This window comes from Biomphalaria glabrata, chromosome 16, assembly GCF_947242115.1.
Source record: "Biomphalaria glabrata chromosome 16, xgBioGlab47.1, whole genome shotgun sequence".
NCBI classification, from domain to species: Eukaryota; Metazoa; Mollusca; class Gastropoda; family Planorbidae; genus Biomphalaria; species Biomphalaria glabrata.
The window spans coordinates 25,631,698-25,657,824 of record NC_074726.1 but is presented as its reverse complement, the minus strand read 5'-3'; the positions used below and the strand labels follow the sequence as shown (position 1 = coordinate 25,657,824).

General features: G+C 35.7%; 2 protein-coding genes across 7 annotated transcripts in view; one reads left to right on the top strand and one right to left on the bottom strand.

The window, feature by feature from the left end:
* LOC106053867 (uncharacterized) overlaps window positions 1-6,343 on the bottom strand; it is a 40,953-nt gene extending 34,610 nt beyond the window's left edge. Inside the window, exon 1 of the mRNA XM_056014234.1 lies at window positions 6,033-6,343. Coding sequence (XP_055870209.1) covers window positions 6,033-6,150 — 118 coding nt within the window. The 5' untranslated portion in view covers window positions 6,151-6,343. The remainder of the gene's footprint in view (window positions 1-6,032) is intronic.
* Window positions 494-24,352, top strand: LOC106059020 (uncharacterized). Of its 6 annotated transcripts, XM_056014237.1 has the most exons (12): window positions 15,065-15,312; window positions 15,689-15,901; window positions 16,477-16,663; window positions 17,165-17,327; window positions 18,946-19,171; window positions 19,827-19,887; window positions 21,096-21,264; window positions 21,606-21,674; window positions 21,988-22,130; window positions 22,427-22,473; window positions 22,898-23,015; window positions 23,900-24,352. In XM_056014237.1, the coding sequence occupies exons 3-12, from the start codon at window positions 16,517-16,519 to the stop codon at window positions 24,029-24,031; spliced, it is 1,275 nt and encodes a 424-aa protein (XP_055870212.1). In that variant the 5' UTR covers window positions 15,065-15,312; window positions 15,689-15,901; window positions 16,477-16,516; the 3' UTR covers window positions 24,032-24,352. The 6 variants fall into 6 exon arrangements, with proteins under 6 accessions (XP_055870215.1, XP_055870210.1, XP_055870216.1 ...); XM_056014240.1 differs by lacking the exons at window positions 15,065-15,312; window positions 15,689-15,901 and adding an exon at window positions 494-699; XM_056014235.1 differs by lacking the exons at window positions 15,065-15,312; window positions 15,689-15,901 and adding an exon at window positions 9,166-9,185.
* Window positions 24,353-26,127: the final 1,775 nt, after the last annotated feature.

Below are 26,127 nucleotides of genomic sequence, written 5' to 3'. Positions count from 1 at the left end.
TTTTCAAAAATTTAACATTTTTTTACCAAGTCCCATCCCAACGAGAAAGAATCCTGGTCAAGCAAATGTACAAATCTAACAGTGTAAATAAGATTCCAATGTTTGTGTTTTACTCGTTTTTGGATGTTCCTTCAGAAATGTTATACCAATAAGCAGATATAATATAATATATAATAATATATAATATAATATAATAGATAGACATAGAAAAAATGGATGGATGTATCATTGTATGGATAAACAGACAGAGACACTGACAGACAGACAGACAGACAGACATATAGATAGATAGATAGATAGATAGACAGATAGATAGATAGATAGATAGATAGATAGATAGATAGATAGATAGATAGATAGACACTTAGTTTAGTTTAGGAACGCACTATAGTAGACTGACTTTGAACGCGACATTTTCTAGTGACGACATAGGCATTGGGTTAGAGATTAGTATTGTAGACTTTTAGGACAGTTACTGCTAGACTCTTGAAGGAAGAACATCGTTTTAGTGACTGACTCGACTGTGGCCCATTCTGCATTAAAGGTTATTATTCTAATTTCATCTCGAGGGAACTTCGTTACTGAGCATTGATCCTGTTGGTTATTGTTATATTATCTTGTGACGTGAGGTGTGTTTAATAAGCGGACTCTCATCAGTAACACACTATACAAGATACCCAAGCATCTAGGATTATCAAGGTACTTTAGAAATATGCAAATACGATTTATATATATACTGTTGTTGGCTAATCTTGTAGGCTATCTGACTTCACTTATATATTACTAATTGTTACTTCTCATTAGCCACAGAACATTATTAATTAAAAAATACTCGATAACAACTTTATATTCTATAAAATGAGACTTTCATTGATCACTGGGAAATCCGTCCAGTCTTCCTAAAACGTCGCTATTTCTAACTATAATTCAACTACTGTTCAAAATAGCCTACTTCTAGATTAACGCCATGTTGCTCTCTTGTTCGCCTAGTCTACTGCGTCATTAGTTTTTTTTTTGTTTGTTTTACATGTTTCGGATGTTCCTTCAGAGTTGAAGATAGTTTACTTCCTAGTCCAAACCTCCCGCAGGACGACGGGGGATGGGAGCGGGCAGGGTTTGAACCCTCGACCGTCGATAAATCCGAACGACAGTCCAGAGCGCAAACCTCACGACCAGGCAGCCATAGTCTGTCTTACTACGTCATTACTTTTACCGTTGCTAACACAATACACAATATATTTGTCTAACAAAACTAACATACTCTCTAAACTAGTACATAACAATACATCCGTTACAGTAAACCACAGATTATGATATTTATGCATGTATACAGGGAGAACATTAATGGGATGCTCATATTATTGTAACAATCAGATGGCCTGTATGTCATGGGCTTCGGACTGTTGTCACGATGGTAGTTCGAACCCCTGTCATTCATCTCCTGCCGTCTTGCAGGAGAAAGCGCGATTTGAGGCTCTTCAGAACCGACTCCAACAGATGAGAGATGGAAGTACAGGACAGAGCCACGTGAAGAAAGGTTTCTAGTTCGCAGATTGGAAAATGCTACAAAACGCAGTAGCGTCTAGTGACTACAACTGCCTAACCTGTAACCTCTTTAGTCACATGAAAAGTTGCAAAGTTATAATTTGTTACTAGTAAATTTGAGAAAAAAAAAAGGTTACAAAGATAGTTTGTGTGGAAATACAAACTCACAATTGGCTCTTAATGTCATCCATTCAGGCAGGCAAAAAGGCAGCTTTCAATATTTTCAGCAAGAATATCAGAAGCTATCAACTAAAAACTATCAACGACAACAACGTTATCCCGGACAATACAAAAAAGAAGTCACGTGAACATAACGAAAGTTGGCGATATTATTATATTGTTAGGCCGACTGACGACATGCATACCACATAATTCGGAGATACGAGCGTATATTGATCCTATTATTGTTAACCTTAATATGTATTGATTGAACTGATGATTGAGAAGATATGGTTCTCTCACTCGGGGTAGGGATGGAACAAATAGCCCGCAGTCCAAAGAGTCCGCCACGCCGTTCCACAAAGGGGGCCGTTATCAGTGACCGGATTAGCTGGAGTGGCGGCTCCCGCACGGGACAGTGGCGGTAACATTGTAGGAATATGAGTAAGTGGTAAGTGCTGCCCTCGGCCACTTATAGCGAGTGGGTCCCGTTCCGGGGACGGTACGCTGTGTACGTGGTACGGCCGTTTTCCGCCCAGTCACCATTATAGCCGCTGCTACTGAGAGCCATCCGACAGGACATCCAGGTCTGGCTGCTGGATAAATGCCTTTCTAATAATCAACGGGATAATGGCGCCGATTCCCTACTGGACTTCATTGAAGGTTCAATGTGGACCTGTCTTATCTGATGTTATTGAATCTAATTGATCATTTTTTAAAGGACCAATCTCTCATTCAAGGTCTTAAGGAGAAAACTCCTTTCAATTGCTCTGAGTTTGCGGTGTGTTCAACACAGCACTGGAAGTGCATGATATGAAATGATGTTACCAATTTTATTTGACTTAACCCACATACTATATACATTGTCACTTTGGAAGCAAAAATAAAACGTATTCATTAAAATGAAAGTAGCTTATATAAAAGAACATTAGTAGGTCTAATATAAATTAGTAATACAAACTATTTTTTTAAACATTTTTTAGAAAATAAACATGTCTGAATAAATAAATAAATATATATATATATATATATATATATATATATATATATATATATATATAAATATATATATATATATATATATATATATATATATATATATATATATATATATATACGGGAAAGTATCTTCCTGCGGTAATATAGCCTCCCATGTGGTTGTTTTCTATCATTAATAGTGAATAGTTGTAAAAATGGTTTTTATACTAATAAAAAAAAAACTGCTTGCACATTTACTTTTAAAAATTTAATGATTCGCTTTCAGAAAATAAAAAGTAGCCATAGCATCAGAACTTTGAAAGGTCTAAAATATTATGATGTTGGATTTTTAAAAATCTTTTTAAGTTTCTGTGAACTAAGAGGGACGGACGGACGGACTCACATACCGCTAAAAATAAGTTCATCGCTTAAATTACATTCAGTACTAAAAGTTCGCAACTTTTTCATGTACATCTACTTGTAGGCCTATACGGAGGCGCGGTGGCTAAACGATAAAGCGCTTGACTTCCGAACCGGGGGTCCCTGATTCGAATCTTAGTGAAGACTGGGATTTTTAATTTCGGGATTTTTGGGTGCCTCTGAGTCTACCCAGCTCCAATGGGTACCTGACATTAGTTGGGGAAAAGTAAAGGCGGTTAGTCGTTGTTCTGGCCACATGACACCTCTGTTAACCGTGGGCCATATAAACAAATGACCTTTACATCACCTGCCCTACAGATCGCAAGGTCTGAAAGGGGAACTTTTACTTGTAAAAATATGTTTTGTAACGACTCGAATTTCAGCGTAGTTAAATATGAAGCTTCGACAAGCCTTGCCTTTATGCACAATCATCTCTTGTGATGACGCCAAAGTAGTTATACTTTTATTAGAGTAAGATGACAATTAACCATTATTATAATGGCGGAGTGCAGGGTTCGAACCCTCAGACCATCAAGAAGCCAGTCCAGAGCGAATAACCACACGACCAGGCAGCGATCCGTATACAATAGGAGTACGATCTATGTTTTGTTGGCGTTTAGTCTCAGATGACACTGAATTCTTTCTTTACCTCAAAGCGTGATTTGATTTGTCAGTTTACATCAGTTCCTTCAGAAGATCATTAGATTCTTTTCCAGATGGCAAGTGGAGGGGGGGGGGGGCAACGGGCAAGTTTCGAACCCGGGACGTTAGAGACGACAGTCCGGACCGCATCCCACACGCGACATGTCCTTCTCTCTTGAATCTCTCATTCTTCTCTTCCATACCTCTCCGATTCTCTCTCTATCTTGAATAATTCCTCTCTCTACGATACCTCTCCGATTCTCTCTCTATCTTGAATAATTCCACTCTCTACGATTCTCTCTCTCTATCTTGAGCCTCCTCCCACTTTTTTTCTTTCGTGTCTATATCTATGTGTGTGTGTGTATGTGTGTGTTTGGGTTAGTGTATTTAACAGCGTGTGTTTCGGTTGGATTTATTTTTCTACCTTAATCAACGTATAAATCCGCCCGACTATTTATGCATAAATTTATCTACCTATCAATTTACCTGCCATATAATCTACCTGATTGTTTGTTTATCGATATCTAGTTTCATCCTATCGTACGTATGTAGTGTATTCACATCTCCAAACATTTTATTAGAACTAGTCAACAATGTTCATTATTTTATCAGGAATCCACATCTTGTGTACAAACCACCAGAACTAGTTTCAACAAATTATATTAAGCATTTCATAAAAAGACCATGTCTTTTTTTATTCAGCTTTGATTATTATTACGTAAAAACTTAGTCTAGCTTTTTTTAGGCAGCCCTGCGTACACAGTAAAAAAGCCATGGTTATCATATGGTATATAACAAGTATTTAAGCCTACTCCTAGATATATAGGCCTACGTAAATTTATCTCTAGATATTTACATAGATATACCCAGATTTATAGGCAAATATCTATTTTTTTTAACATACAGATATTTCTGACATATTTGAAAGGCACATTTCTTGTTCCATAAGCTAGGACAAATTTGTGCAATTACTCCTTCTCTATTGCTAAGAGAGCATGGAATGTGTTGCCAGAATCAGCCAGGAAAACCAATGACTTGGCAGAGATTAAGGTCATTATTAACATGCATGACTAGATTAACCCAGGGACTGGTGTAGGAAGTAACTTCTGTACTTTAGAAGAAACATTCGTTTACTAAGCTCGAGAAACAAAATCGATCTATAGGTCAAACGATGTTACGGTCATCTGACTCTTTGGCCAACGGTTAAGAAGCTGGGTGCCATGTGGTCAGCACAACGACCAACCACCTTTACTTCCCCCCCCCCCCAAATTAAAGTCAGGTACCCATAAGAGTATGGAGGAGTCAAGGGCACCCGAAAAATCCCGAAATTCAACATGCCAGTCTTCACCGACATTCAAACCCAGGACCCCAGGTTCGGAAGCTAAGTGCTTAACTATTCAGCCACCGCGCCCCCTTCTACTAATTAAATTATCATCAAATTTTGGATACAAGCTCATGCTCGATGACAATACATGAATAAATCCAAAAAAAACTCCTGTATGATGTCAGTGGATGGAAAGAATTTCGAGCTCATGACGACAGTGCTAAGCCAACAAACAGAATGGGTAATAGTAAATATTATGCTGTTCGCCTCCGATACAATTCTTATTGTGGTCCACCCGTAGCCTTATATATGATATACACACCCCCAAAGCTAGGGCGTCGCTTCCATGTCAGCAATATTAAAAATAAGTAACAACGAATTTTTCTAAATTCTTGTTGATAATAATTTTGCGAAGGTACAGCTTTGGGGTGTGGATATAGAATATATAAGGGTGGACGACAATAGGAATCATATCGGAGGCAAACAGCATATTTACTATTAACATACTAGGAATAAATAAATATTTCAATACGCGAAATATGTTAGATATATTTTATAATATATAGCACACAAATATTATGAAATAAAATAATAATGCTGATGTAGTTGAAAGCCTTATTGTTATGAAATTTAAAACATAAACATGACATGTAGCCATATGGTTGGATTCACAACATATGTATAGTACTATTAGTACCAATATAAATAGAGTCAAGTATAAATAATAAAATCGACTTTTTTTTTGGGGGGGAGGGGGGGCGGGGGGGGGAGGGAGAGAGAAGGTGAACAAAATGTGTTTAGTGAGATAAGCTCCGAAGAGTTTCCTCCCCTTCTTTCCTTTAAAACTATTGTAATATGGAGTACGTGTTCTAAGTCCTAATTATCCATCATGTCTTAAAAAGAAAATAATAACAACTTTGAGATCTAAAACATATTTCCCCCAAACATGGAGTCAATCACTCACCTATATTTAAACCTGAGATAGAAGCGATCTCATGTTCCCAATTCAACCAATTACTCCCCATGTGATCACTAAGAGGTGGACTTTGGTCATCAGTTGAACAATCCATTCCAAAAGTCATTTCAAAAACTTTGACCAAAGTCCCGGAATCCGTTTGTCTTCCAAAACAAAACAAAAAAAAGTGTCCGAAAAATCACTCAAATAATATACAACTGTTTCTTATGACTGTCGGCCATTTTAACTATAGAAAACTTTATTTTCCCCCAGTGAGCACGGGTAAGTTGTGGAGGGGGTGAGCTCAAAAGATAGAATAGCCTCAGGGATGGAACTGGTAGAAGATAGGCCTATACCTCTCGTGCTTGGAACATTTTTTTTTTCCTCTACACGCTTCTGAGCTAAAAATAGACGAGATGGTGTACCAACACTTCTAACGCTCTTGTAGACAAGTGAATGCAGGGACATGGAAAATATTTTGGCTTGACTACTATTTTTGACCAATGGTGGGCCGCATGATAGAAATTTGGACTAATGATACTATGTCCTGTGTGGTGATATTGAAAGGCTGTAATACACGCTTTTAAGACTTCCTTGAACGATGTAATCTAGACTGTATGCAGTAAAGTTGACTGTATTCGAGACTGTATGCTGTAAAGTTGACTTTATTCAAGACTGTATGCTGTAAAGTTGACTTTATTCTAGACTGTATGCTGTAAAGTTGACTTTATTCTAGACTGTATGCTGTAATGTTGACTGTATTCAAGACTGCATGCTGTAAAGTTGACTTTATTCTAGACTGTATGCTGTAAATTTGACTTTATTCTAGACCGTATGCTGTAATGTAGACTGTATTTTTGACTATGCTGTAAAGTTGACTTTATTCTAGACTGTATGCTGTAAAGTTGACTTTATTCTAGACTGTATGCTGTAAAGTTGACTTTATTATTGACTATGCTGTAAAGTTGACTTTATTCTTGACTATGCTGTAAAATTGACTTTATTCTTGACAGTATGCAGTAAAGTTGACTTTATTCTCGACTGTATGTTATAATGTTGACGGTATTCTAGGATGTATGCTGTATATTGCAAATCAGTTGCCCGCCCAGTACAGACCTCGTCCTCCTAAGTCAGTGATACCCAAACTAATTCGACCTGCGGGCCATTTTGATTTCCGACACTTGTGTGGCGGGCCACAATGACTGAACATGTACAAAAACGAAATAACATTGACAATTTTATTAGAAACTTGTGGACTCAGTACTTATATTATCTAATGGGATATCGGACTTTTTTTTTTTTTTTACGCGTCTAAAAATTGATTCATTTCTCTAATTAAAATGTGAGCAACATTGTAGCTAGCTTTACCAACGATTTATTTTGTCTCTCTGGTAAATATTCCCATCAATCCTCCAATCTCGAGGTGTAGTAGAACAATATTTGCTTTTTAATGCCGTTTATATTATTTTTTTTTTTTACACAGCCTTACTTTCTTTATAAAACAAATATGCTGGCTTATTATTATGTTCCACAAACAACTAAAGATCCGCTCACTTTTATGGTAGATTCTAAATTCAGAGTCTACTTGTAGCTTCTTGGGTTCTCCTATTTTGTAAACGTACAAATGTTAAATGTCATGGTACCAATCCATCAGAGAAAAAGTCAGGGCCCTAACTTAGGTAAGATACATTTTTCAACCTTTTTTTTTTGAAAAAAAAAAGGGGGGGGGGGGAATTTTCTACACTTTGTGCAGACTTTTCGGCTGGTCCGGATGAAGCCACATCGCGGGCCGTATCTGGCCCGCTGGCCGTATTTGGGACACGCCGATGTGTATTGGTTTTTACCTCCCGCTGATGTAAATCTGTTTCACTAGAGTGTCACTAGATATCTCTATATATTCTTTTTAAATGCTAGATTGTTAATATTCAATGGAATGCAATGTTCTACTTTCAGGCATGGTAACTGAGCAGCGCTAGGCTTCCGAAACGAGGTTCCGACTTTAGTCCCGAGTTCGAATCCGGATGAAAACTGGTTTGGGGGGGGGGGGGTAATTTCGGAATCTTTTGGGCGCCTCTGAGTCCACCCAGCTCTGATGGGTACTTGACTTTAGTGCTGGTCACATGACAACCCTCGTTAACCGTGGGCCACAGCCAGATGACTTTACAAATTTACATCAACTGCCCTATAGATGACAGATTTAACTTGAGATATAGATCTAATAATAGTAATGAAATAAACTGATATTTAAACAATTAAAATCTAGCTCAGGACAAAATTAACGTCTTTATTCTTTCCATGTATCAAGATCGTCTGCCGTTTCACATTTGCATTACGCTAATTTCATCATCATCAATGCATTACCACCAATCAATCTCATAACATCTTGCTATCGTCGCCACTCTGTAGCACCCCTTTTTGTCAGGACGGTGCGCCTTCGCCCCACCCCGACACAAAGTTTGAGAAACGTTGCATTAAAAATATAGACGATTAAAATGGTTAAAATCATCCAATACGTAATACTAGCACAAATTTTTAAAAATAAAACACTAAAAAGAAACTTAAATACCATTATGTATAATTCCATATTAAGTCGATCTAATATTAAATATAAATTAGATACCGTTTTTAACTGATTCGACTACGAAAAGAGCTTAATTAAAATGTATTTTAACTACAACACAAAATGAACCTTATGTAGATCTACATTAGACTTTAAAATCGGCCAAAAATATTCAGCCCTTAATAACAGCCATTTAAAAGTGAAAGGTTTTTAAAATTGACTGTTATTAGGCTACTAGATCTACTTACAGGGCGAAACAATTATCACAAACAGCCCGCGAAAATTCAAGGCCAGAAATGAATCGGCGCCTATGGAAAACCCCGTGGGAATTTCTCGCGCGACGCTCCATTTTTGTTTTAAATAAGTTTCCAAAATAATTTCTTTTAGTATGAATCCGAAGTGATCCACCCAGGCTGGTAAAAAGGCAGGTTTCAATATTTTCAGAAAGAACATCAGAATGAAATTCTATCAAAGACAAATGACAGAGAAGAATGGAGAAAGAAGGTTTTTCAGATCTTGTGTGGTGCCCCAGCGGTCCAGCAGAACGAAGGATAGGTGAAAGTGAAGGAGAATTTCTTTGTGAACCTGGCCTTACTGATGTGGTATAATAATTATCTAATTGATCTAATTGTTCTGTAAAGGTTAATCTCTTATTCAATGCCTCAAGGAAAAAAAAAAACATTTCCGTAAAAAAAAAAAACCTCCCTTTTTTTTTAGTTCAGTAATTCAATGCATGTGTAGTAACTGTGCAGTTCACGCGATAATATAAAAAAAAACTACTTATTAATTGTTGTTTTAAATTATGTTCCACTTATATGCATACTAAATAGATTTTTTTTTCTTGAAAAATAAAAGTAAAATGTTCTTTTTGTAAATGTAGTAGTTAGTATGACAGAGCGTACATAACATAGCAATACATTTGTAGTAAAAAAAAATTGGACAAAAATGTGTAAAACAATATGGTATTACTCATCTTTCTTACTGAATAGCCTCTTTTAATTGTTACTATTAATTGTGAGTAGTTGTAAAATGGTGTAATTTTATGAAAAAAAAAAAACTGCTTGCATAGTTCATTTTAAAAATTAAATTTTTCACTTACATGAAAGAAAAAAGTAGCCGTTGCATCAGAAATCTGAATGGTCTAAAATATTATGATGTCAGATTTTCTATATCTTTTCTAATTTATGAATCTAAACGGGACGGACAGACGGGCAGACCACACAAAACTAATAGCGTCTATTTCCCTTTCGGGGGCCGCTATAAACGCATCACAAACAGGGAAAGTTCTGGTTTCATTCTCTTTGTTGATGCTAGATTTGTAACAGAATATTAGACGATCTGGCTGTGCGTTTTATTATCTGATGCGTGCCATGTAGTTCTATTCTTGGTGGTTTGTGCGTGGATGAGGTGTTAGCTCCAGTCAGTGGCGTAGCTACCAATGTGCGGGTGGTGCGGCCCGCACAGGACACCAAGTGGAGAGGGGCACCAAAATTCAACCAGTGTGTATTAATTTCCTATTTCCCTGAGCGTTTCAGTAAAAACGACTAATTGTATGGACACGAACAAACATAAACTACTGTATTTTAAACATGAACTAACGATTTATAAACTAGTCATGTCGCTATTTTGTTTCATCTCCTTGACTATTTCTTCCATACAATGTAAGCTATAGAACAGTTTGAATCTAATTTACTAGATTTATTTCGGACACACGGTACATGTTGTTACTACACTGATCAATGCTCTGTAATCTAAAGAAGAAGATGGGCCAACCTTTTTTTTACTTCATTGTTTAGTCCATTGGTTTAATCTAGATATAGAGTTTACAAATATATTACTAAACACTAGCTCTAAACAATTGTCTTAGTTTATTCATTTCTTTATGATTCTTTATAGTTTAATTTTGGAAATAATTCTATTGTAATGTCAATATTTTTAAATAAGCTAACCTTTGTTTTCTACGAGTTTTTTTTTTTTTTAAACTAACTAGTTAATTGTAATACTGTAACGTAAACAAAATGATGAACAATGCTCAAGACTGACTAGGCTGGCTGGCGCCTCAAAACCCTTTTAAGCTCAGACGGAGAAATCGACATCTCTGGTTCTGTCCGGTCTGGGCCCTATACCCAGATCTATCGGGGTCCCTCATTTCCGACCCATCGGTATAACAGAAAATGCCATCTGATGGGTAGGACTTTAATGTAGCTGATGCCAAGTTTTGGAGTATGGCAGGTGTTAATCGCCTCTTGGTGGCTCCCTCTTGCCCTATAAGGGACATGTTTATTTGTAAGGCCGGCATTCTCCTCCACGGAGGGCAAGTACTAATTCTTCTAATAGGAATTCTATCAGTGGAGAGCCCAGATGATTTTGACAAACTGGCCGCAATGTGGAGGAACGATCGCATTTTTATGCGGTTCCTCTCTCTCCACTGTTGCACTAAGATTGAGGTGGGTAGCCTAGAGTCGCCCCTTTTGTAGCGCTCGTAGGCCGTAAGTACCACCCTCTCCCTCCTTAAATGGGTTACGTTTGTTAAGATTTTAGCAGAGTTTGTTGGGCTTCTTCGAAATGTGCCACAAATGAACCCTTTTGCCGGTGATTGTACTCGGTCGAGTGATTCGATGACAGTTTTACTAGCATATACTTGAACTGTATAGCTGTACTCAATTAGTGATTTGACTGCCCCTAAGTACAATGTGCGTAGCATGTAAGCTTTGGCACCCCACTTTGTGCTGGCCAGCTTTCTTAGTAACGCAAACTTCTCCGAGGCTTTTCTTTCAACTTCCTGGACGTGCTGGAGCATTGACAACTTTCTATCCAGGGTCACCCCTAGATATTTTGGAGTGTTTTCACGTTGGAGTCGCAGCCCACCGAGTTGAAGCTCAAATGGAGCCTTAAGAATGTCGATCCCTAGGCTGAACAGGGACCAGGTCGTTTTGGCAACGTTTATCTGAATCTGTCATTTGTCGCAATACGAGGAGATGGTTTGGAGGTCTGCTAGTAATGCCGCCTGTATTTGGTCGGCTTTCTTGCCGGTTGACCAGAGGACAATGTCATCCGCATAAAGCAGTTTCTTTGACCGCAGTGAGGTGCGTTTCTTAAATTTCTAAAGTCTAAATAAGCATCGAGACAATTTCAAGTCACATCATTGCCAGAGTCCACCGACTATAGGCGAGCTGTTATTGGGTATGAATTAACTGAACAATTAAAAGCAACAAAGCAAAATGAGACGATTATCATTGAATCCAGAAAAAAATGTTGAGGCCGACATCCTGAATGATGAAAAAGAAGAAAATACTTCAATACCGCAGGTTCTAAAGACTAAAGGACATCACACAAGCATGTCTTTAGTACACTCCTCAAACATTCATACTGAAGAAGCTGAACCATCAGACAGTGTAAACAATACAGAAAGCAGGATAATAAACTCTAGACTGAACGACATTGGAGATTGGCCTGATGTCATCACAGATAATATTCGCATACACCTTGTCACTCAAGGATCTGAAACAGTTCAGCGTATGGACAGTCAATTCAGAGAGGCGTATAGACATCAAGAATCAGCAAAAGGAAAGGAAAGCTTTCAAAGGCTTGTTTTTTTTTTTTTGTTGTTGTTGTTGTTTTTTTTTTTTGCAAATGTCTAACGGTGAGAAAGTTCTTAGTAAGTGGATGTGTTATTCGCCAAAAAAAAAAAAAGAATCCTTATTTTGCTTCCCCTGCATACTCTTCTCAACAAGATCAAGTACCGAAACTTCATTTAAATCCAAAGACGGTTTCAATGAGTGGTGGAGGTTATCAGAGCTCACATTCAATCATCGCTTGCTTGGAGGGAGCTTGAAGTTCGCCTGAGAGTAGGGAACAATATTGACAACAAGGCCCAAGATTTGATTATACAAGAGACGAAAACCTGGAGAGTTAGTAAAATTACTATCAAAGTACGATCCACTCTTGAGGGAGCATGTGCTTCGAACTAAGCTTTGTTTCAGACCGAATACATACATGTCTCCACAAATACAAAAATGAATTTATTACAATGTTGGAGAATCACGCTAAAAAACAAATCATACAGCAAGTAATACAAGCCAAATATTTCTCTATTATTTTGACAGTACACCTGACATCTTAAAGCTGGATCAAACTTCCCAAATTTTACGGTACGTTGTCATGGATAATGACGGGGTGCAGGTTCGTGAGTCTTTTGTTGACTTTATCGACACAAAGGACAAGCATGCTGCTGGAATCGCTGAGATGATTCTAGAGAAACTGCGTTCGGATGGCTTAGACATAATGGACTGCAGGGGGGTCAAGGCTATGATAATGCTGCGGTCATGAAAGGTCAAAACTACGTATTCTAGAAGTCACTATTCATTGCCTGCTCAAACCATTCTCTTAATTTAGCAGAAATTCGAGCTGCTGAAGCTGAAGTCGATTCGGTAATATTTTTTGGTACACTGGACCGTTTACACGCCTTTTTCTCAACTTCAACACACCGCTGGGATATCCTCATCAAAATAACCGGAACTAGCCTTAAACGTTTAGATGAGACCCGCTGGAGCGCCAGAGGAGAAGCCGTCAAGGTGGTTAAGGATAAATTTTCTAAAATTATAGAAACTCTGGAGACATTAACTAGCAGAGATGAACATTCTGAAGCAGGTGGATTATTAGTTGCTATTCAATCTTTTAATTTTCTCACCTATCTTGGATTTTGGGCTCCTGTATTAACTGAAATTAATGATGCGCAAGTCTAAATTTAAAAACAAGGATTGTCTATTCGAGACTGCTCACTCAAACTAAAAACATTAGAGACATTTTTAAGTAGTAATCGAGAGAACCTCAAAAACGTATTGGCCATAAGAAAAAGATGCCTGGTGAGAAAAGTGATAACTCTGTACTTACACACAAAGAAGAGCTTCGAAGGGAAATTTATTCTACCTTGGACAGGATTGTTCAAGAAATAATCACCCGATTCGAACAACTTCATAATGTAGCAGATTGATATGAATTTTTGTCGTCTTCCCAGCTATTAAATCCTCAGGTCGAACTCAATCTCGATAGTACTCCTAGCGACATTGATAAAAACGAATTTCTGCTGGAGCGAAAGTCATCATGATTTGACTATTGCATTAAGCGTCGCTACATGCGAGAGAAGTTTTTCCAAACTTAAACTGATCAAGAATTACTTGCGATCAACGATGACAAATTTACGACTCACTAATTAGGCCATTTTGTCCATTGAACAAGAGCTTGTTGAAAAAATTGATTTCGATAAAATTATTGATACTTTTGCGCAAGAAAGCGCGTAAAATTCATTTGTAGTATGTTTATGTCAAAGAGATTTTTTGAATTAACAATATTTGATTATGAATACATATTATTTTGAACAAAAAAGTAAGGTTATGTTATTAATTAGTTAGTCTTTTTTTTAGGGGGGGGGGCATCAAGATGAGGTACCGCACCAGGTATCATATACTCTAGCTACGCCACTGACTCCAGTTTGAGTTTATAGCTGCTGCCAAACTCGAGGAGGAGCCTCGTTACTCACCGATACTATCGTTAGTTGCTCCAAATCCAAAACATCCAGTGTTCCTGCATGATGCCAGGGCCGGCCTTCGAAGTGAATTTGGAGGCCCCAAATGAATTTTTTTAAAATGTTAATAGAAACAGCGAAAAAAATAATAAAAAACTACGCAATTTATTAAAAACCCTTCCCGTCTATGTCTAAATAGATGAATAACTTACATTCATATAGGCCTATCGCAATTTCCGTAGTAGAGACAGAGTTGGACTAGCTACAATATATAGGCCTACTACATAGTGTCATGTGCTCTACCATGTTTGAGATCTGATACAAGTTTCGGAATTATTTTTAGCGGCCACAGTAAGGGGGAAAGCCGCTAGATATTATGTTTGTGCAAAATGTCCATCTGTCACACTCAGATCTAAAAAAAAAACTAGAAGGTCTTTATATCTTCTTACTTCAAAAGAGAAGATAATTACGTCCTATGCATTTCATGTATCAATCTAGTCATGCATATTCATATCAATCAATGACTTAAACTCTGCTAAGTCGTTGGTTTTACTGGCTGATTCGGGCAACCCATTCCATTCCTACTAACGTTTGCTTGTTTTCAAGTAGGCCTACCGTTATAACCGTGGAACGCTTAAGACAAACTCGACCAGAAATCATTGAATGGCTGATCTTAGTTTCGCATTAGTCAGAATTTTTTTTTAAGTTACTGAGAAGAGCTAATAAAATTATTTTTTCTTGTATAATTAGATTTTATTAGATCTATTCCAATAGTTCGTGGAACACAAATCCAGGCCTCGAGGAACCAAAGTGTTCCGCGAAACACAAGCTAGGAAACTATAAATTTTGAATTTTTACCAAGGAATATTGTTTGTTTTGTTAAATCTATATTTTATCCTTAGTTTTACAAGAATAGGATAATTTAAAATGTTTAACTTGATCTCGATGTTGAAACCTAGAAACAAATAAACAAACAAGATTGTAGACTCTAGTTAGATACTTGATTAGTCTTGATATAAAGATAGTAGTTAGATACAAGATCTAAATCTAATATAGATTCTATATCAACATTTAGACTCTAAGATCACTAAATCTAATTAGATCTAGAATCTATTCTGAGTATTTCAAAGTATTTGTTTTTAAGATGATCAGAGTCAGAGAGAGTAGTCTCACTAGTCTCAGTCTCACTACATTAGACGTCACTAGTAAAAAAATTAGTTACTTAGACGACTTAGTATTAGATTAGACGTTAGTCACTCATTTATTACTCATTAGTGTTATTACGTAACATAACATAGATCTACATCTAGATGACATAGACATAGAGAATAATCATAGATAAATTGATACATCATACTGTGACTATACACACATTTTTAAATGATGAATAGTCCAATAGACTATTACCTTCTACTACTTATTAGAATTATTATTGACTTAGATAATAAAATCATTACCACTATAATCACTATTACTAGATCTAGTATTATCAGTTAATCAGAATGAGTTATCTAAAGTCTAAAGTTATCATGATTAAAACTGTTCCTATGAATAATGAATTAATTAAAATATATGATTCAGATTGGCAAAAGATCAATGAAGTTTGAACTAATTCCAACAATAAGAGTAGACCAATCATCAGTGACTCCCAATGATAAAAAACAGACTGAGACTCTCCTGATACTCCTGTAATGATATAAATTAATAACCTCCGCTGCCTTGCGGCTGTACCCAAACGCGGGAAAGGCTTCGGGAGACAACCCTGAGGAGAAATCAGGAGCTGGTGACCCTTAGGTAGTTTTTCACACACTGTGCTACAGCCCAACAGAGCCTGCGGCGCTACTGATGGCAAACTGTATATATATAGGATATTCCGTTCTTATAATGTATAACCTACAACTTTATATCTACATCCGAGTACATCCTCCTCTGGAATTCCAAGAAATCTAGATCTATATAATATGATATAGATCTGTATATAATCTATTAGATATAATCTTAAAATTCATCTTTACAGAAGCTTCAATTTGTCAAAACCATTAAATCTAAATGTAGTTTAAAAGTAAGAAATGAATAACAAATTAACATATAGATTTACTATCTAGATCTATTTAATAGTTAATAGTCTTATGCCTAACTTATGGTTTTATTTTGATCAAGACCAAGAGATTATTATTATAGACAATATAGACTTCTAAAGATAAATACAATATGTATTAAAATTTACAGCCTGATGTCAGGGAATGATTGAATTATGCAATTTAGACCCTAGATCTCAAAAGATTACTCAGATTGGTATCTTAGAGTTTATTAAATATAAAGATTGTCTAGACAAATCAATATATTATATTTTTTTATATTTTTTTTAGCCAATTTTTTGAAGATCTAGATCTAGATTTTTGCAATGCAATGCACATGCAAAATCAATCCTCTGCTTTAAAAAGACAACTCACAAATCGACCAGTTTCAACACTTTCAATTATCACTAGCAATGACGCTGTCCAAAATGACTCACTGCAAACTGTATCAAAAATCTCAACTGAGAAAGAGAAAAAGGTACTGTATTATGACCCTCTATTATTAATTAATAGTTTGATTATCTCAGGCTTACATTATTCACATTGACTAAGGATAGTGATCTGGTCATGTGGTATGCACTCTAGACTGTCTCAATGGTCCTGGGTTTGAACTCTGCCATCCCCGGATATCCTGTGGGAGGTTTTGGCTAGGATGTAATTATCTTCAAATCTGAAGGAATAGTAATAAAAATCAAATAGCAATGTACATTTCAAAAGCTAATCATAGTTTACAGCTTAATAATTAATGTAAGTTTTTCTGTGATTTATCTGAACAATCACTTTAAACACTAAGTACATTTTTGGTAAAGAGTCTGGCCTTGAACCTTGGGGCCTGGATTCAAACCTCACTGAAGACTTGGATTTTGAATTTTGGAATCTTTGAGGCACCTCTGAGTCCACCCAGCTCCAAATTCTACATTGAGCATGCCACATTGTTATATTTCTATTTCATATATTTAGAACTTTGTTCACATTTCAGTCTGTTCATTTTGCAAGTGATCACGAAGAAGTTTCCGACAGATATGCATCTTCCAGCTACTCCCAGCAATCAAGTACAGAGGAGCAGACACTGTTACAGTCCGAACATCTGTACAGTGGAGACACCTTTGTGTCACTGTCTCTAAATGAAGAAACAGCCACAGGTAGTGCTTGAGTTTTCATCACAGTTTTTGATATTGGAATAAAAAAAAAAGAACCCTAATTTTCTACAGGGCAAAGTTAAGGATTGTGATTTCAGTCCAACCTTTAGTGGCAGGTGCAGAGACAGAGGCAAGAATTGGACATCCTTATTTGTATAATGCTTGATATCAAGTGAGGTAAAGTACACAATTAAATGTACCCCTTTCAGACCTTGCAATCCATGGGGGGCGGATAATTTAAAGTTCATCTGTTTTTTTGCCAGAGGGTTGATGAGGTCAACTTTGTGGCCAGCACAATAACCAACCATCTTACTACCTTTACTTTTACAGGTACTTATTTTATCATATAAATTTCAGATGTTACTTCAAGAGAGACGATAATGATGTCCTACACTCCCTGTGTTAATCTAGTCATGCATGCTAATTGGTGACTTAAAATCTCCCTATTTGATGATTTAGCTGGCTGATTCAGGCAACCCATTCCATACTCTAATAGCACTAGGGAAGAAGGAGCACTTGTACAATTTAGTCCTAACATATGGAATAAGAAATGTGCCTTTATCTTTGTGTCTTTCTGAGTATTTTTATAAAGTTTTGATTTTGTATTTAATTTGTAAATTATGTATTCTTGCTACTTGACTTTTCAATCTTATCTTCTAAATTAAGTGATTTTACTCGAATAGTATGCGGATATTTGTTTCTATACGGTTTATAATTAGTGGCATATTACATCATTAGTTATGATATTTTCCCTTTGCAACTTCTTGTGACTAAAGAGGCCAATTCTTGATACACAGTTGCGGTCACAGGTTGGGCATCAATAATCACCAGGGTCTGTTGCACTTTCACCCTTCTTTCTACTGCTTTTGTGTATGGCATCTGCAATCTGGGAGTCTTCCTTAATGCTTGCTCTCCATGTGGGTCTATCTAGTGCCACTTTTCCCAATTGTTAGTATCGATTTTGAAGAGCTTCATGTAATGTTTGCATACATCAGTATACCTTAGAAATGGATGACCAGCAAATGAAAGTTAGGTATCCATGAGAGTGGGTAGACTTAGGGGCGTCCTAGGAATCCCAAACTTCAAAATATCATTCTTCATCAGGATTTGAACCCAAGATTCCTCAGTTCATAAGCTGCTTCAATGGAGATAGCTAGAAAAAAATGATTGTTATTCTCCATTCAACACACGAAAGTCTCTATAATAGAAGATGCTAACGAGGGTAACATATGATCCAGACAACAACTGAAGTACTAATAACAAATCATTCTTTCAGTTGTATGTTTCAGACATTCCTTCAGAACTGAAGATCATCACATCGTACCCCAAACATACCAGAGGATGGCAGCAGGCAGAGTTCAAACCCGGGACCATTGAGATGGCAGTTTGGAGTGCATACCACACCACCAGACAGCTATCATTCTATCACAGCTATGTTTAGAAACAAAATGTAGTCTATTCATTTTTTTTTCCAAAGATTATGCCCATTTACCAATTTTAAGTGGAGTATTCATATTTAAGAGACCTCAAATTCAAAACAAAGTAAAAAATGAAATCACATCAATGTTTAAACTTAGAGCTAAATGTTACATAAATCTTCTTTGTGTTTCATTTCACACAGAAGCCACCAGCGGAGATGCACCAACTACACTTCAGACGTACCCCAGCTATGGCTCCAGCACTTTCATTTCACTGGATTCAAGTTATGAGTCAAAAACTCAGAGTGATTCATCCTTCACAGACACCAACAGCTTTGCCTCTTCCAGCGTGTTCTCCTCTAGCACCAGCACCAGCCAGGATAATAGCTCACACAATACTGGGATAGGAAGGACAGAGATAGTCAAAGAGTTAGGGAACTTTTTTTTTTTACTTACTATTTATAGTTTTGAAATCTAATTATAATATTATCTGTTTGCATTTTTTTTATAAATGACTATGTAAATTTAAGAGGCATGGTGGCTGAGCGGTAAAGCGCTTGGCTTCCGAACCGGGGACCGGGGTTCGAATCCTGGTGAAGACTGGGATTTTTTTTATTTCAGGATCTTCAGGCGCCTCTGAGTCCACCCAGCTCTAATGGGTACCTGACATTAGTTAGGGAAAAGTAAAGGCGGTTGGTCGTTGTGCTGGCCACATGACACCCTTGTTAACCGTGGGCCACAGAAACAGATGATCTTTACATCATCTGCCCTATAGACCACAAGGTCTGAAAGGGGAACTTTACTTTATGTAAATGTATATGGTTAGGCTAGTCCGAAGATTAAAGAGGAGGACTGTGTCTCATGTGGCTATGCAGTCCTAGCTGTGATCTACTTATTTTGCCTTTTCCAATGCAGACAAAACTGTCTAGGCCTTGTCTTCAGTAATAGCTGTTTACAAAAGTAATTCATTCATGTCCTAAAAAAATATGAATCATTTTAGAAAATAAGTTTAGCTTAGTGTTAAAAAATCTACATCTATACAGATGCTCATTTTTTATTATTTAATTTTTTTTTTAATTTTCAGCATTGAAGACTTGGAAGAAAGTGAATTCTTCAGCAAGACTGACCTCAATTCTTTTGATGAAGTAAATAACAAAATCAAAAACAAATATTATATAGAATAAGAATATTTAGAACTTTCTTCTATTGTTGCAACTAAATAAAGCTGCTGGGTTAGGATTTTTTTTATAAATAGCTTGGGCACTCATGAAACAAAACTCACCCTTGGAGGGCAAACTTTTCCCCATGCGGAGGGCAAAGACTTTCTCCGTGGGTGTAGATAAGACGTTTATATTTTTCTAAATTCTTTATTGTTTAATAAACCTGTAGGTATACCAAATAGAATTTTAATATTTTTTTTATGCAGTCACTAAACAAAATTTATAAAATCATAATTCTGTAGCACATTCAAAATGAACCTGTAAACTTATGTTAAAACTTAGTAACCAAATTCAATATTAATATTTGGATAAAGATATTTTTTCTTCTTAGTAAGTTGTTACAAGCAGATTGGACTCTTAATTAATCACCAACAGACTCATCTATAATTTTGATTTAACAAACATTGCTATGTCAATTACAACTTCATTTACATTGCTCCATTTTTAGATCCCTCTCTCTTTAACCCTTTCAACACACATTCGCACCATTCCACAATCGCACCATTCCACAATCGCACCATTCCACATTCACACCATTCCACATTCACACCATTCCACATTCGCACCATTCCACATTCACACCATTCCACATTCGCACCATTCCACAATCGCACCATTCCACAATCGCACCATTCCACATGCACACCATTCCACATTCGCACCATTCCACATTCGCACCATTCCACAATCGCACCATTCCACATTCACACCATTCCACATTCGCACCATTCCACATTCACACCATAATGTCAAACACTGTATCTTATGTTAATACTCATGATATCATAAAAGCTGAACAGCCTTTTTTTTTGGAAGTTTTGAATTAAACATTTTATCTTTTTGTACCCATTTTTGATGTTTATACCATTTACAAAAATGTAAACGAGTCAGTTGCTAACACTTTACATTAGAACAAACTTTTGCACTCTATTCCTTAAATGAAATAGAGTAGCAATCTATACAATTAAATTAAAACTCTGAAGACTAAAATGCAATTAAAAACTAATTTTTTTTACCAAATTTAGTTACATTTTAGGTTTATACCTACTTTAAAAAAATTTATAGTAAATTCGTAATCTATCATGATCTAAAACTAATGAATACAATTTGCTTTGGTACTACATTGCTTTCAGACAACAGATTCTGAATTTGATGATTCTGACTTGGCGGAGAAAAACAGACAAAAGTTCATAGAAACTACAATTGCACATTTAGGGCTGCAGAAACTGGGCAGTCCAAGAAGCCATGATAGTGATAATGAACTAGAGTCGGAGCTCAGATCTACTCAGAAAATTCCATTAGGTAAAAGATGTCTTTTGATTTTTAGTAAATGTTTGATTCAATAAATTAAGTTTCATAATAAAGGTCTATATTGATTTTCCCCAATGTATGTCAGGTACCGATTAGAGTTGGGTGGACTCATGGATGTCCTAAAATCTAAAAAATCTTGAAATTCAAAATCCCCAACCTCATTGAAATACAAACCCAAGACTCCTTAGTTCAGAAGTCAAAGGCTTTCCCACTCAGCCTCCACGTCTTTCCTGTAAAATATTCAACTGGACTTAATTATTTGTTTCCATCCAGTAAATAATTCTTTTTATATCAAGTCTGTTCATACATTTCTTGTTGATTGTTTGATTTAGGAACAGAAGCCAAAGCTCATAGTTTATTTTGCAAACAAATGATCAAACTGTGCAACAAAGTGGAGAATAGTAAGTTTTTTTAGTTTTTTTTTATTGTCCAGTTTGTTTATTTTTCCTTTAAGTTAGCTTCCTTTTTTTAATATTTGATTTAATTTTTTGTCAATGCTATATGTTTTTTGTTTTTTTTTGTTGCTCTGTCATTTAAAAGTGTTTAATCATTCTGACTCTATGACAAGCCATATAAATAATTTTTTTTATACAATGCATAAAGATTTTAAAATTTCTTAAATATATTTCTGTAAAATTGTATTTCAAAATGATTTTCATCATTGAAAAGGATATTTAAAATTAAATAAGATTATTTTATTTGTTTTATTGTCAGCCCAGCCTAAAGTTTCAACATTCCAAGAACGCTACCAACACAAACCTAGTGAAGCTGGTTGCCACATACTAGAGCACTATGGACTTAATTCTGCTATTGTTGACCGACTCAAACTTGCCAATTTTCAGAATCAACTGGTTAAGGTATTAAAATTGTATTTTTTAAAAATATCATACTAATTTTTGTTATCTGTACATGAATACCCAAAAAAATCTTTAAAAAAAAAATATTAAAAGTGTACATGAAAATTTTATTACTTTATATTATAACAAATGTTGTGCTGTTCATTTTTTTAAAGTCTTATTTTATTCAAGTTAATAGTATAACATGATATACAAGTTAGACTGTGCATGGGTTTTTGACTCTATAACCAGTAATATTATTTGGTTTCATTTGTCTCAAGAATTTAATTACAATATATTTTGTTTGTTTGTTCCAGAAAATGAAGGACCTAGATAGAGATATTGAGAAATCAAAGGCTTACATGTGAGTAAACAGAATGAGTAAACATAGTCATTAGTATAAGGTGTTTTGTTTTCTATTTGACTGTCTTATCTTCTTATCTTATAAAATACAGACGTTACTTCAAAAAAGATGATGATTACGTCCTATGCGTGTTCCTACGTCAGTCTAGTCATGCATGTCCTAGACTTGTCCTATTCAGGCATGAAGCCACAATCTCTTCACAACAGCAGGGCTTTTGTAAGAGAAGATTTGAGCCTTTTAAGCCCTCACTCACTCTTGTTTCCATAGAAATTAAAATGTGTCTTTGATTCAAAGGAAAACTGACAAAATGGCCTAGTTCCCTTGTATATTGTACATTTTCTTTGTCAAAGTGAAATGAATCAACATTTTCATTTTAAAAAAAAAACAACTTCCTCATGAAGTTTTCAACAACTCATTTCCTCAGTCAAGCTCATCAGAATGTTGAAGAGGAAATAGAAAGAAAGAGATTCCTCTCACAAGTAACATCCCATCTGAAGAGACAGAATATAGAAGAGAGAATCACAGAGCACACTATGAGAATGGTAACACGTTTATGTTATGGATTGACAGAGACTACTTCTCACATCTTTATTTCTCTAATGTCTACTTCCTTAATGTCTACTTCTCTAATACCTCCAATGTCTCTTTTCTAATAACATCTTTGTAAAATGTTTTACATGTTTCGGATGTTCCTTCAGAGTTGATGATAGTTTACTTCCTAGTCCAAACCTCCCCCAGGACGACGGGGGATGGGAGCGGGCAGGGTTTGAACCCTCGACCGTCGATAAATCCGAACGACACTCCAGCGCGTAAACCGCACAGCCAGGCAGCCATCTCTAATGTTTCTATACCTCTCTAATATCTCTACTTATCTAATATCTCTTTAATTTTCTAATGTCTTTCTACTTCTCTAATGGCTCTCTACTTCTCAAATGACTCTTTACTTAAGCTCTCTCCTCATATAGATGTTTTACAAAAGCTTCTTGAGACCCATAGAAAACCCAATTGGCCTATCACCAGATTGATCACTGTAGCTTTGTCATATCACAGCCTATCCACATGTTGTGTATTCACAGCAGTTCATACCCGTATTTCTGTTCACTTGCCAGGGTTGATGACCCATAATACCCATAGTTCCTTGGTCCATGTGTTGGTCAGTCATGCATGGCAACCCTTTGCAGTCATTCAATTGATAACAATATCTCACAACATCATCTAGAATATTTTTCAATCTCTAAATTCACAAATGTAATTGTGTTATAATACGATGTCTATTATATGCATATCTTTGATATGGAACAAAATCTATGTTTTTTTGGGTTTTTTTTTTTTATTCTAAATTTTTTTTCAGCAATGTTGTATTTGATACGATAAACCAACATTTCATGTGTGTATTTCAATATTTTTCTCTTAAATTTTCTTGCAGCAACCTGCATTATGGTTTGCAGATCTGGTTCAGGGCTTGCCACACTCCACCGCTGACACCAGACAGATATTAGACCTGTACAGAGATCAAGTTCAAGGTAGAAACAAGAGCTTAGTGCTAGATGAAAGTTAATGTGCCTTTATGGTCCAATATCATTTTCATATATGTATTTATTTCCATTTGAAAAACTGTGAAATGAAGCAAAATATTCTGTAATGAAATGATTTATAAGTTCATACATTTCTTTAAAAATGAAGATTATTATGTGCTTGTCCAAGCCACATGTTCTCAGGGTTTCAACAAATGTAATGACAGTTTGAAGCATTTACTATTCAATCTGACAGCCGTCCAATGCAATGTTATAATCAAAGTTTATGTACATATTGCAATTTTTATATTGTGTAATTTATTAAAAGTATAGACATTGCTGTCCCAATAAAACATGTAAATCTTGCTGTAGTCTTAATGGTTATTTCTAACTATAAATATGATACTAAATTAATACTAAATTTTTAGATTTTATTGATTTCTATTTTTAAAATAAACACTGGACAGCTACATATCAAAAACATTTTTTTCTTTTTAATAATAATAATCTTTATTGTCCGTACCGAAATTTGTCTTGCCATTTGTGCATTACACCAAACAAAAAACATTATAATTTTGGAACTAAAACAAACCAAAATGTACATTCACACCAGACTCACTCATAATATACATGCGAAAAGTTTATATCAGATTGTTTCTATTTAATGATTTGATTGCCAGGGGAACAGTTTGTCTTTGCTATCGGTGTCTTGTATCTCTTTTGCGATGGTAAAATCACAAAATCCTGAACCAGAGGGTGATTTTTTATTCCTAGAATCTTTTTAGCTTTATTATAGATGTTTGTCTCAAACAGCTGCCCCAAATGGGGTTTGTTTTTTGCCAATGATTTTACCAGCAGCATTTAGGATTCCTTCATGTTATCATTTTTTATTATTAATGTTTAGGTACTAATAAAATTATTTGTAGGGAGTCACTTCCCATTTTATAAAATTAATTGAATCACCATTGTTAATGTCCGTTATTGTAATATAGACACTGGTCTATTTCATTCATTTTTATGGGATATTTTTTGAAAGTCTTCTTTACAAATGTAAGAATCCCAGAGCATTTATTTTTCCATTAAGAAGTCCAAATGTTAAAAGAAAGTACCATTGTTATTTATAGGGCAGATGATACATAGCTACTATTTATGAGGGTGTCAAATTGCCAGCACAACATTCAACCACCTTTACTTTCCTTAGTTGGGGGTGGGGGGCATTCTAAAAATTTTGAAGCTCAAAATCCCAGTCTTTAAAGAGATTTGAACCCAGGGCTCATTGGTTCAGAAGCCAAGCACTTTACCACTCAGCCACCACATGCCACACTGTCCAATAACTTTTTAAAGATAACATTTGGCGATAGAAATACAAAATGCGCCTTTGAAATGGCTTGATCAAATAGTTTTTGAAACATATTTTCTTTTTAATACCCAAAATTAAATTGATTCATTCATGAGAATAAAAATAGCTCAACCTGTTCCTAAAGAAAGCCAAGGAATTATTGACCTTGTTTCCTTTGGTATGAAAAAACAATCACATTTTTCTGGTGATAACTTTCTTTCTATCCATAAGAGTTGTGTACTTAATTTCTTCATGTCTATCAGTTGCTTCTTGTTTTGTTGTTAGTACATCTGTGTTTATTGGACAAACAATGTAAGACTAAATCATGTGTGCCAGTGAGAAAAAATAGCTGCAAATCTTGGACTCTTCTAAAATTTTCGTTATACACTACATCTTGACCATCTTGAATTAGGTACGGTTAGAGTCTCATAGGAGCTCAAATGACCAAATGAAAAAAAAAAATTAATAATCTGTTTTATGCACATTGTTTTTCTAGCACTTAGTGTAATATCCTCACATTTCAAGGAAGCTTTCAGTCTTGTATTTTGCTCCTGTGCTGAAGTAAAAGAGTTTAGCAGTGTCCAAGGGACAATGTGGAGTTAGCCAATGGTCCAAAAGAAAGTTATCTGCAGTAAGAAAGTTAAAAGTAGACTTTCCTTGATCCAAACTCCTTCACGCTATCACATTCACTACCTCAAAAAAAACTGACGATGGGTTAAAATCCTATTTTTAAAACATAGACCTCTAGTCTATCTGGGATGGAACAATCCAAACCTCCAACAAAAAGCACATAGGGAGGGG

Excerpts from the sequence above, each read along its gene's own strand:
- LOC106059020 (XM_056014235.1), top strand. Across the intron at positions 16,664-17,164 it reads CAACTGAGAAAGAGAAAAAG|TCTGTTCATTTTGCAAGTGA; the intron begins GTACTGTATTAT and ends TTCACATTTCAG. Across the intron at positions 21,675-21,987 it reads GTGCAACAAAGTGGAGAATA|CCCAGCCTAAAGTTTCAACA; the intron begins GTAAGTTTTTTT and ends TTTTATTGTCAG.